General features: G+C 29.1%; 1 protein-coding gene across 1 annotated transcript; it reads left to right on the top strand.

Moving 5' to 3' along the window:
- The first annotated feature begins 1,741 nt into the window (after nt 1-1,741).
- Nucleotides 1,742-2,823, top strand: LOC110708906 (F-box protein At1g67130-like). The gene is made up of 2 exons (XM_021887131.1): nt 1,742-2,524; nt 2,578-2,823. The coding sequence occupies exons 1-2, from the start codon at nt 1,742-1,744 to the stop codon at nt 2,821-2,823; spliced, it is 1,029 nt and encodes a 342-aa protein (XP_021742823.1).
- Nucleotides 2,824-13,622: the final 10,799 nt, after the last annotated feature.

Here is a 13,622-nt window from a genome sequence, read left to right as displayed (position 1 = left end):
TAATATGGGTTACCTGTTTTTGTCTTTTATTTTGGGTAAGTAATAAAGTGGGTTACTTAAAATTAGGGGTTACTTGAAATTTTGGGTTATTTGAAATTAGGGGTTACTTTAAATAGGAATTACTTGAAATTAGGACTTAGAAGTTACTTATGATATGAATTACTTAAAAAGTTGAAATTAAGGGGGTGTTTGGTATGGATTTTTGGTAGAGTTGGAAACGGAATCGGTTACTGTTTCCCTTACAATGTGTTTGTTTAATGGCTAAAGAAACAAAAACCGTTTCATGGCCCTAACCGTTTCCATTACTTTGTTTCTAGAGTAAAATAAGGAGAAACAAATAACATTTCCAAAGTAAAATAAAGGGAAACAACTTTTCTCTCTCCTCTTGTTCAACCCTTCTAGTGAAAATTCTCAACTTCGATAATTTTTCTGAAAATTCTCCTAAGAAAACTGCAATTCTCCTGATTTCACTCCAAAATTTTCAGTTTTCTACCTAAAATTTACAGAATTCTACAATCTCAAGTATGATAAATTCTTGTAATTTTCAGTTTTCCACCTAAAATTTACAGAATTCTACAACGAATTTACAGAATTCTCAACTTAGACATGCTATTATTGCATGTAATTGTTGGCTATTTTTGTGTTTTCCCCCAATTTGATGGTATATATTGATTGATATGTGGTTGTATTATTCTGATTTTTATTATTTTCAGTTTAATTAAGTTATTATTCGCTAATTTCAGGGAAAATTGGGTGGGGTGAATTATGAAGTATACGTGAACTCATTTGATAACATTAATTAATTTTTCTGATTAAGGTTTTGAATTATAGATTTCTATTTAAAAAAATCGTTGTTGATTAATATAAGCTATTTCCCTTTTGTTGGGGATTTCTGGCTGTAGTATTTATGCTTAAGTTTGAATTAAGCAACCATCACGTTTTTGTTTGAATTAGTGGTATTCTATATTGCATAATGTGTAGCAAAAGTTAGCAAAGACAACAAAAAAATAAATGGATAGAAATTTGTTTTCAAGTTATCTATGCCAAATAAGAAGAAACGGATTGGTTGTAATCGTTTATGTTTCCTTAGTAATACCAAACAACTAGTAAGGGTAACACTATATATTACCCTTTCTCTTCTTAATTTGTTTCCATTCCGTTACCTTTACTAAGTTGATACCAAACGCCCCCTAAGAGTTACTACTTGAAGTTATGGGTTACTTGAAATTAAGGGTTACTTAAAATTGTGCTTGATTATTAGACTCCATTATTTTTGTTGAGTTGGCTCTGTAAAAAAAAAGGGGACAAATAATAAAATACGAAAAAAGTAGACAGTGTTATATATATTCGGGTGTATTATACACCCATGAATATTTTGTTCTCAATTGAATGATTATTTTACATTTCATCGTCAAATGATGAGTAAATATTAACCTTGGGTTAGTTTGATGTAGGGTACATTCAGGTGTATATAACAAATTTTATGAAAAAAGTAGTGGGTAAATTAAATTTTATTCTTGATTTTCTATCTCCTTAGGTCACTCCAAAAGCCATAATAAATTCTCACCTCAAAAAAAAAAAAAAAAAGCTACAATAAATTACAAGGTCTTACCAGTTTCCGAGTAGGCGTGTACTACCCCTTTATAAGCACGGTTTTGACTCGTTACATTCTAACAAGTTTAGTAGCCTGAATAACCCTTTATAAATAAAAAGCTTCCATCGCTTGAACACGCTTGCCAAAATGAACAATACTCTTCCCGACCATCTGATTTTCGAAAAAATCCTCCCAAAACTCCCTGTTAAATCCTTACTTCGCTTCAAATCCGTTTCCAAATTATGGCTTTCCACTATTTCAAGTCACAAATTCGTACAAACCCACCTTAAATTCTCCTCATCCCGCCTTCAAGCTCTCCTAATTCATGGCCTCTATCTTTATGAAGGATCCAGTGTTTTATCTTTTGATGAATGCAACAATTTCAAAGATTCCAATCTCATCTCATATTATCCTTCTCAACGGGGTCTAGAATCTTATGTCATCGGTTCTTCCAATGGGCTAGTTGGCTTGTTTGGAGTAGATTATACCTTGTATATATGGAATCCATCAACAAATCAATGTCATGATGTTTCTTTTCCTGATTTTGATCTTATTCATTGTAACCTTCCCGATGAAATTACAGGTATGGTATTCGGTTATGTATCTTCCATTGATGATTACAGGAAATGGATAGAGATGCCTAGCATTGATGCGAGCAATGAGAATTACGGCTTCAGGATTGGTTCTGACGGGGACCGAGGGGTAGTGGTTGATGATACTCTATATTGGACTCCAGTCAAACTTTCCCTTTTGGGGGGCGAGGAAGCTCACATAGCTGGGTTGAATTTAGTTAATGGGGAAATGAAAAAGTTCCCATTAATGAATTTGCTTGTTGGGTATGCTGAGGATGTTAGAGTATTTCGGTTGAATGGGTGTTTGTCGATGTGCTGTTACAAGTACATGAAGGGTGACAATTCCAGTTGCGTTACTGTACTGATGTTTGGATGTTGAAACATCAACATGATTGGAAATCTTGGGTAAAGGTATCGTCTTTTAATCTTGGGAATGTGGAGTTCCTTTGGTTATTTGAGACAGGTAATTATTTAGTGCTTGAAAACACCCTCAATCTGCTTATGCTGCACGATCCTAGTCATGTAGCTCTGGATCAAGAAGAAGAAAGTACTGGTATTCGATCTATTCACGCTCAAAATTTTATTGGAGGGGCTTGGGGATATGCAGAGAGTCTTATTTCTCCTTTTGGAACGACCCTATCTGATGGGAATGAATGAAGATCACTATGAAATTAAAGAATAAGAAGACAGTAAAGTGCCCTAGCTAAGAGATTTAATTTTGTATCGAAAAATATGTGTACTCTTTCCGTCTCTAAATTAGAAGCTTATTTCTATTATATATTACCCTCCATTTTCCTCATAAAAGTCGTTCTAAGGACTCTTAGGTTTACACTTTGTAGCTCTCTCTTTATTTCTTTGTTTTAAATTTTCCTTGAAAACTAACAAGGAAAAAGCAAGAGGTCCTGGTCCTTAGTCTCAAAGTTTCCTGTTATGGGCAGTGAATTAATTACTTTCTCTGTTTTCTTTCACTTGTAACACTTCCCTAAAAATAAAATGTCACAATACTATCAACACACTATAAAAGGAAAGTTACTTTAGAAAAAACTATTCTATTTCCCTTATTTAAATTAAAGCACATGATGGCCTACTAAAATACACTCCTAACAACCACTCATCCTATTTTAAAGTTTATTATATTATGTAAACCCCACTTTTCTTAATTACCGCACTAAAGGGTGTGTTGCATCTAAAAGAAAACGGAGGAAGTAAATTTTTTTGGGTTTTTGTTTATGACGAATTTATTACATTTACAGAATTTAGGTAAGCTTTACTTGTAGGAACTAGGAAGCTTATTGTGTTAAGTTACCCACCAGACCACAATTAATTACATTTCTTTAGGTAAGTTTTACCAGTAGGAGTCTAGTATTCTTTGAGCTATAGGGCCTTTTACATTTATTGAACTGAACATATTGGAGCTGAACTTATGAGAGAGGGAAATTAGAAGCTGAACAGCTTAACTGAACAACTGAAATTTGACCACCTGGGACCTCAGAGCATATCCCATTCGACATCGCCTCAAACTATTATTTCATTACCTTTGGTTCAAGATAAATACATATACAAAGTACACAACACAACAACGAGATAAACAATGGCTTGTGTTCCTTCTAGGAGTTACGAGTATAAGATAAAGCATAATGAAACCTTAATTGTTTGTTTGGATAGCAAATAAGAAGGGGAGGAAGGGAAAGGAAATCAAAAGGGAGGGGGAGGTGAGCTCCATTTTCCCTCCAAACCTCTCCAATTTTCAAGGGATTATGCGTATTAAACAGAGGGAAATTGGATCCCTCCCTCTCCTTTCCCATATTTCCCCCAATCCTTTACCCAAACAAGAGAGTTTGTTTCTTTCTTTTTCTATTTTTTTTTTTATTATTTCCTTCTATCCAAACAAAGTATAAAACTCCAGAACTTCTACGTAATGTTCTGTTATGAATAATATTTTCAAATAAAAAGAGGCAATAAAGGAAGAACACAAATATAGAAATAGAAGGAATTTAACAATACCTGAGTTGTATCACTGCCATTCTTGAGCATTTCCTGCATTCTCTTCTGGATGAAATCCAAATGGGCTTTCAGTATAAGAACCGGTGGGAAAGCATCTTCCACCTTGAATGCACATACATACGCAATTGCTCGAAGTTTCTTCTCCTCACTCGTAATAAGAGATTGGATAACATCTATTCAAAAAAGAATGTTTGGGTGTGCACTCAGTGACTTAGATAGCCATAGGCTTAAAAAAAATTATACTACCTTTGGTTCAAATTACTCGCAACTTATATAAAATATTTCAAAGTTGCGAGTAATTTAGACCGGAGGTAGTATTAGAAAAAGATACTACTGAATTATTGATTACTAGAATAGAAGATTTTAGGCCAGGTGAACGGGAAAAAAGGAGAGCTAAGGTGAGTTTGCTAGAGCAAATGAAGAGGTATGATATTCTAATCACAAAGAAAAATCACAGAATTGAAACTTCATACGTCCAGATATTTTCAGCAAATCAAGGAAACATATGTTTATTAGGATAAACAAGAGACAAGCATCAAAAACCTGCTTATTCTAATTAATTGAACAAATTGGCTATATATTCATTAAAGTAAATTTTTCAATGATGTATTTATAGCAGAGTTGAGCGTGGAGCTATGCCTCTTTGCAATTGCTTGGATGTTCTGGATAGAAAGACACATGAGACAAAGCCAAGCTATAGGCAGTTGGTATCTGAGCTAGATAAAGAAGTCAAGGATGATGTTTTATATGTTTGGAGAAAGCTTGAGTATTAACATTTCATTTATAATAGTAATTGCTTTAAACAAGCTTACAATTGTAAAAAGAAAATGCATATATACAAGTATACAACGATATACTACCTCCGATACATATTATTTGCAACGATTACACATTTTCCTTTTCTACTTTATGTCAAATCGTTGTAAATAATATGTAACAGAGGCAGTAAAATGAATGGGATTATAACAAGTGATAGTGTAGAAGCAGTAATCTACACAAGACATAAGCCAGATGAATATACAAAGTTTTGTTTGTCAATTTTCAAGGAAAATCACGGGATGAAAAATGTGAAGTAATGAAAGTATATAGAAAAGTGAAATTCTCAACCAATAAAAGTAATAAAAATACAAGGGAAAGAGACATTTTCAATTAAAAAAATATTTAAAGCTCATGAGAAAGAGATATTTCCAAGTAAAAAAAAGTAATTAAAGTACCTAGAAAGAGACATTTTCAATTAAAAAATTAATTAAAGTACATGGAAAATATATATTTTCAATTAAAAAAAAAATTGAGAGATTCAAGAGTGTAAAACATTAAATTAGTCAAAAGTTGGCACAATTTTTATGACAAATGTTTGGGTAAAATAGGAAGAGGACTTAATAAGGACAAAAAAAATAAGGGTATAAAAGCCTTTTTATGTATCTTAATTATTATGAAAATATGAAATGGAACAAACATTTAGAGCTAATTTTGCACAAATATTGTTGTAAATTAGTGGGTATTTTAATGCAAATGGGTTCATTTTTTGACTAAAATTGGGCTAAAAGGGTCGAATTTTAAAGCCGGAGGAAATATAAATTAGCCAGAAGTCCAGAGGTTTTTTATTTTTTTTATTTTTTTTCACCCCAAAAAATATAATGGAGAATTTTAAGAGATGGAAGCTTGGAACTTGGAAGAAGTACAAATTTATAATCCCATACAATGATACTCCGTACAAATGAGAAATGGTAAATTCTTATCCCATCAATTATCCCACAAACTTGCTGCTGGTATAATTGTAAATTGTAACAAGTTCGTACTTAGTATGTCATGGCTCATACAGCTTTCTATAAACTCGTAGAAATTTATTCAAAGGTTTTGGATGAAAAACAATATATATATATGGAGTAAATGTTATCTCTAACACCTACTTTCTCCATTCTTTTTTATTTGACCCGTTTTAACTTTTATACTACCTCCATTATACATTATTTGCAACGATTAGACATTTTTCTTCTCTACTTTATGTCAAATCGTTGCAAATAATGTGTAACGGAGGTAGTACTATTTATCATTTCATCATTCTTTTGTTGACCGTATGTTGTAAATAATATGTAAGGAAAAACACATTTTTTAAGATCTTTTTAAATTCGTCTCAATAAATACAATTATACGAAGTAAAATATAATTTTTATAATTTTTATTTAAGTAGAATTAAAGTCATTAATTTTTAAAGTTTTATATTGACAAGCGTGATAAAATAAGTCTAGTAAAAAAGAATAGAGCAAGTACTTGTTAAGTTGTTAATAAATATTGTAGTATCTACACTCACCAACTAGTTACTATGGAGTACTCCCTCCGTTCCAAAAAGAACGACCCATTTAGGAGGTTTACACGGGTATTAAGAAACTTATTTGGAAGTACAAATGCATTGGAAAACATAAGTAGGCAATAATTTGCAATAAATGCATAAGAGGGAGAAAAAATGAAGAGATAGAAAGAGGGGTAAAAAATATTAATTGTGGGAGGAGAGAGGAAAAAAGTGTAAAAATTTAGAAATGAGATAACACAAATATCTGAAAAAATAGAAGGGTAGAATTGGAAGAAGGAGCTAGATGACAAAAATATTTGAGGCTATATTGATAATTTTGTGAATTTAATAGATGTTGGAAAAAACAAATGGGTCATTTGTTTGGAACAAAAATTTGACCAAATAGGTCGTTCTTTTTGGGATGGAGGGAGTACAACTATTCAAAATTAAAACAAAAAAAATGACAACAACAACTAAGGCCTTGTTCGATTGGTAGGAAATGGACATGAAAAATTGTAAATTCTTATCCCATCAATTACCCCACAAACTTGCTGCTATTTTTTTCTCATTATACAAGTGTACACAATTATACTCATGTCATGGCGTACAACTTTCTATATACAATAGAAATTTATTGAAGGTTTTGGACGAATTATAGAATATGAAGTAAAAGTCCCTTTTGATTTACTAAACTGGGCTGAATTGAACTGAATTGGTGTGAATAGAGCTGAAATGAATTGTTCATGAGAGAAAGAAATTATGAACTAAACTGAAGTTAAGCTAAAGGAAACATGCCTAAATCCCTTTAAAAAAAGTACAATATGGAGTAAATGTTATCTCTAACATCTACTTGTTAATAAATACTCACTCCATCCCATAATATAGTTCTTGTTTATGTTTTTTCATGGTATTTAAAAAATAAGAAAAGAAAGTGAATAATTACATTAATAAAAGTGAAAAGTATAACTATAGACAAAAGTTTAAAAGACGGTAGAAAAAAGCATTAGTTGTAGCAGTAGGTTTGACTCATAGTTTAAGAAAATTATAAACTAAGTTTCTAGCCTTATAATATAAAGTATTGTTAGTAAGAGATAAAAATAATTAAAAAGGTAGTATTAGTAGGGTTGGTTGGAAAGAGAAATAATAAAATATTTGTGAAAGTGGGGTTAGTGGGAGATAGAAATCTATATCTATACTTAGTATTTAAAAACACAAACCATAATTTTCCATGACACATGTCATCACAAGTTACTCACTACTACATATGACACATGTCACCCCTTTTGATCTTTTTGTCTAAGTCTTTATACATTCTATAACTTGCAAATTCAATTAAGAAAATGAAGTGTTTCATTTCCATCATAATAAAATAAAGTTGAACCAATTGATATACAACGATCACATATACACATGAATTGAATTATATAAAAATTGTCTTTTCAACTAATAAACTTAAAATATAACTTAAACCAATATGTCATTTCATACCCTGCAATCTTTATGTATATATATGTATCTAAATTCCTTTATCTTTTTCCACAGTTCTACCCTCATTCTTTTTTTTCCTTTTAAGTTTTAATAACGAAACAATTACTTCATATTTCATATCAAAAGTTTCAACTATTGAAAAACATACCTACATATGAAATAACCTAGATAAGAACCCGTGCATCGAACGAGCCAAAAGGCCAGGCTAGTTATAAAATAAATGTGGGTCATTTCCAAATATAGTAGTGTTGCAACTAATATGAAACGACTATAAATGAAAAGTGTTGCAACTAATGCGAAACGGAAGGAATAGTTACTACAACAACTAACTTTACCTGAACACTCATAAATTTTGGTTGATACGTTTCCGCTTTATTTTGTACTAAACGCGGAAATTGTTTATTTCAGTACAAAATTTCGAATGTGCTTTGTTTTCTTTTACTCCCTCCGTTCCTATTTGATAGTCACTTTTGGGTAATTTTCGGAAAAATTAATAAACATGAATAAGAAGTAGCAAAAGTACATTGAAAAAGTAAATTTACATTGGATATGCAAAAAAACATAGAGAGAAAGTAATTAAAGTATATAGGAAAGCAAAATTTACCTGGGAAATTTTATTTTGCACAAATATTTTTGCAAATTAGAGAGAATTTTGGTAAAAAAAATTAATATTAATACTTAAAAAAAGCAAATGTACGAACATTTTGGGATACCAAAAATGGAATAAATGACTATCAAATAGGGACAAAGTATTTTGAGATTGACAATGTACAAAACTAGTACTCCGTACTAAATCTATATCAAGCTGCCCTTAAATTAGTTTCACTCTCTAAGCCTAAATTAAAGAGTATTAATAAGAAAAAAGAAATTATTTTGAAGGATGTATGTTTTTTGTTTTGAATGTATGTTTTTTGTTTTGAAAATAAGAATATAAACCTTTCCATTTTTTTAAAAAAACCTTTCCATTCTCACAATCTCACCCCTTTTAACCCTCTTTTTCATTACAAATTCTTAAATGGACCTGGTTCACATTAACTCATTGTGGACCACTAACATCAGGAAAACTATGGTTGTTTTATTAGTTAAAAAAAAGAGTCACTATAATAGAAAAAAGGTCTCTATGTTGAAATAAAATTCATTTTGGTTATATATAGGCTATAAGAGGTTAATTTTTTTAATAAAATATTTTATATGCCGGTTAATATGAATAATAAAAGTCACTATGTTAAAATTAGGGTTATAACGTTATACTTTAAGTTCACAATAATATTAAACGTTAAACTAGTTTTAATAAAGGTTACTATGTTAAAAATAGGGTTACTATGTAAAAATTAAAGGTTACTATGTTCATTAATATGTCAGTTGCGTGTGTATAAATCTTGGGTCCACAATAACATTATTGTGGACCAGGTCCACGCAAGTTTTTTTGCTTTTTCATACCTCTTTGCTCGCTCCTTAACCTTGCACCGCCTCCTTGCTCCTTGATCTTTGACCTTTATTAAGGAGATAATATATTCAATTATTTTTTGATTTTTAATAAATAATTCGATATAATTTATTATTTAGGAGTCGTATTACTATGCTAGAAATCAATTACTAGTATGTTATGTGGGCTAATTAAATTGGGCTTAGTGTGATTTATAATTAGATCGTATATATAACATCACGGCATATTCTTAAGTGCACATTCATGCACCTAGAAATAGGTGTAACAAATCAATTTGAATTGGATAAAAGTACAGTATAACCGTAAAGGGTTACAGACTTTACAGTGGCCTACCAAATCAAAAGGAGTTATTTTATAATTAGGAAATTGCTCTTCAAGTAACCTAATACATCTCATAAATAGAGGTTATGTTATGTCATATTTGTTACACACAACAACTTCAGAGAAAACTCTAAATAATATTGTCAGCTAATGCCCCTCACTTTAAAAGGATTACAAGCTTGAGGGAGTAACACACGCATCAAAGATATATTTGAATTAACTACTCGTATGATTCATATTAATTGGTGCATGACATTCCTGTTATATTACGGAGTAGATGTTATGAAAATGATCCTTGGAATTTTTTTAGTCCTATCTATAAGTTCGTAGCTACCACCAAGGCATCCTTTCATGCACCACCTTTGTTCACCCTTGTTGACTTAAACCTATTTTTGCATTAGTTTATTAAAAAAAAAATTGAGAAAATTTTTAAATATATTTTACAATGTATGTTAAAGTTGTGAATTTTTTTTTTGTTTTTTAATTTACAATTTTTTTATCTAAAAACTAATAGAGTATTGTTACCTTCTTATCAAAGATGCAAAGGTTTAAGATAGATATAGTATTGTGCAATTATTATCTTGTTATTATAGATTTACTACTACAGTTAGGCCCTGTTCTTTTCACCTTAAAAAAATAATATTAAGTAAAAATAATTTCAATTCAGTAAAAATAATTTCAGTTCAGTAAAAACAATAAAAATAAGTTCAGTTCAGTAAAAACAATAAAAATAAGTTCAATTCAGTAAAATTCAGTTTTCTTAAAGAATAATTATAATAGAAAATCAGTAAAAATAATTTAAGTTCAGTAAAAATAATTTCAGTTCAGTAAAAATAAGTTCAGTTCAGTAAAATTCAGTTTTCTTAAAGAAGAATTATAATAGAAAATCAGTAAAAATAATTTAAGTTCAGTAAAAATAATTTCAGTTCAGTAAAATTAAGTTCAGTTCAGTAAAAATAATTTCAGTTCAGCAAAATTAAGGTGAATCAAACATGGCCTTAATATATATATTTTTTCTAATCACAACTTTTGTTTTCCTAGGAGTCTTTCACAATTTTTAAGAGGCATAATTTTTTTTTTTATCCGACTAAAGAGGTTCCACTGTGTAAATAAAGAGATAATTTAAAAAATTATATGATAATATTTTCGAGATCTCGTAGATTATTTGATAATTATCTTGTTATCTAATCAACTAGCATAGTGCCCGTGCGATGCACGGATTATAAATTTAATCAAATTATTAAACCCGTAGGAAAAATAAAAATAAAAACAAAGGTAATTCATTTACTATTAAAGGACTTGTACTCATGGTCAATAAAAAAATTAAAGGATCGTTATTTGAATAGTATTTTATGTTATTTGAATTTCTTTTAATTTTTTATAATGTTATTTTATTAATTGAAAAATAATTGAATAATACTCCACATAGCTATATAAGAAGTGGACTAATTTATTTATATCTCCCGTTGAGAAAAAACTAAAATTTTCTTATCATACCATCCACATCAGTAGCTACAATCAATCTAATATATACATGTTTTATTTACCCGTCACACTCATTAAATCTGTAGACACAATAATAACCTTATATTTGATCTACCAGAACATATATTTTCCTAAGTTAAGCATTGTGCCAAAAACTATATATTATATAATAGTCATATATATAACCAACAACTGATTAAATATAGTATACGACACAAATACTTCGTATATAGGTATGGATACTGATAATTTTATATAAATAAAATATACGGAGTATATATTACTAAGATTTATCCCTACCTTAATTATAAAAAAGTTAACAAAACTCTTATAATAGTGCATGAACATTTATATATCTAAAAATGTTCTTTTTACATATATTTTCCCCCATTTAATTTTAAATGCCTTAAAATTGTCTCTTGAATTCGCTAAATTGATTTAAAAAGTTATGTTTATTTCAATATTTAAAGCCATTTACAATTTTCATTTCCTTTTGTTTTAATTTTTCTATTTAGAATTTATTAGACTATTAGGTTTCAAGATCAAAGTCAATATCTTTTCACCGTACAATCACTAAATCAAAGTCGCTCAACTAAAGTTTTGGACATTGCATAGCTACACAACATCCAATACATTTAATGATTACATGAAAATAATTTTAATAAAACTACGCATTCGATATAAGTTATTAAACAATTTAACTATATATACATTTTGATAGGTTTATATCTTTCATATTAACAAAAATTTACAAATGTTATTATCATATTTTGAAAAAAAAAAATAGACTTTGGAGTTTTGTGTAAGATAGATAAAGGATAAGTTAATTCCCGTCATATATGCATTGAGTTTTGGGTGTTCTATCTGGTTCACCCTTTGGGCTAATCTAGATTTGAGGATCAGTTCTAGGTTATTAAGTTTCACTCCCCTTCCGATTGTTGTTGCAGGGGAGCACACTGGTCCTCCCTACCAAGTGTAGTCTCAATCACCACTACACCAACAACCAATTGGTGTAGTGGTGATTGGGACTACACTTGGTATGGAGGACACGTGTTATAAAATATTATATTATATACATATACTTTTTTATATTATAAAAAATATTATATTATATACACGTACTATTATAGTTAAAAGTATTATTATATATAAAACAACATAAATTATTGCACATGATTGTTGTATATCTAGTATAGTACATGAGCAATGCACGATTTTTAAATCAAAATGTTAGTTTTTCTAAAAAAAATTATAAGTAATTGCATTGTTAATACGAATATTACAATTTAAAACATGAGTAATAGTTATAATATATTTTATATCTATCCCTTTTCCGTCAAATGTCTAATTCAATTTAACTTTTATTCCTCTTGTTTAGATTGGTTATTGGTTCAGTTTTTTTTTTTTTTTTTTTTTTTTTTTTTTTTTTTTTTTTTTTTTTAATGCAAGAAAAACAAAAGTTCATTGTAAAAGACATTGTATAGAAAATGAAAGACCGATTAAAATTAAATTTATGTTCAAGATTATGTATTTTTTTCCAAGACAACATTTCGGCTCAGCATTCAGTATTTGTCAAGGAGTACACCAAACGATAAAAGTAATTTTTACACTAAAAACTTTTGTATCAAAAACTTTTACATTATTTTGGGTAACTTTTATCAATAAAGCATAAATAACTTTCATTCATTACAGGGTAGCTTTTATAATAGGTGCACAATATTTTATTGTACATCTGATATTTTGGGTAACTTTTATCAATAAAGCATAAATAACTTTCATTCATTACAGGGTAGCTTTTATAATAGATGCACAATATTTTATTGTACATCTGATTTTTTTTAAATGTTTGTATTGATTTCATAATTGACGTCAAACTAAATATTATCGATTTTATTTAATTTTCTTAAAAAAAAAACAATATTAGCCTTTCAAAATACGAAATATTTGTTTCCTTAATTATGCCACTTTAATCATATTGCTTCAAATTAGTTATTATTCTATAACTTAACTATAAATAAAGATTGGAAAGATTTTATGGATTATTTGTAGTATTGGAAAGTATATATTTATTATAAAATATTAAATCAATATTTATGTTAGGAAATCATGAAAATCTTATGCATGTATAGAAACTTGCTTTTATTGTTTGAAGTTTAACAAAAATAACTATGCTTAAATATGTAAACAGTAATTATATAGATTTATTTTATACATAAGATAAGTCAATGAGAGAGTGACATTTGTCATCCTCACATTGAGGCGCTTGTCTTTTAGTATAATATATAGATAGATAGATAGATTGAAGTTTAACAAAAATAACTATGCTTAAATATGTAAACAGTAATTATATAGATTTATTTTATACAATATAAGATTAGGGTTGTGCAGAGTACGGTCTAGACCGCACCAAACCGCAAACCA

Source organism: Chenopodium quinoa, unplaced genomic scaffold, assembly GCF_001683475.1.
Source record: "Chenopodium quinoa cultivar QQ74 unplaced genomic scaffold, ASM168347v1, whole genome shotgun sequence".
In the NCBI taxonomy this organism is placed as follows: Eukaryota; Viridiplantae; Streptophyta; class Magnoliopsida; order Caryophyllales; family Amaranthaceae; genus Chenopodium; species Chenopodium quinoa.
The sequence above is the reverse complement of the archived record's forward strand: the minus strand, read 5'-3'. Positions and strand labels throughout refer to the sequence as shown.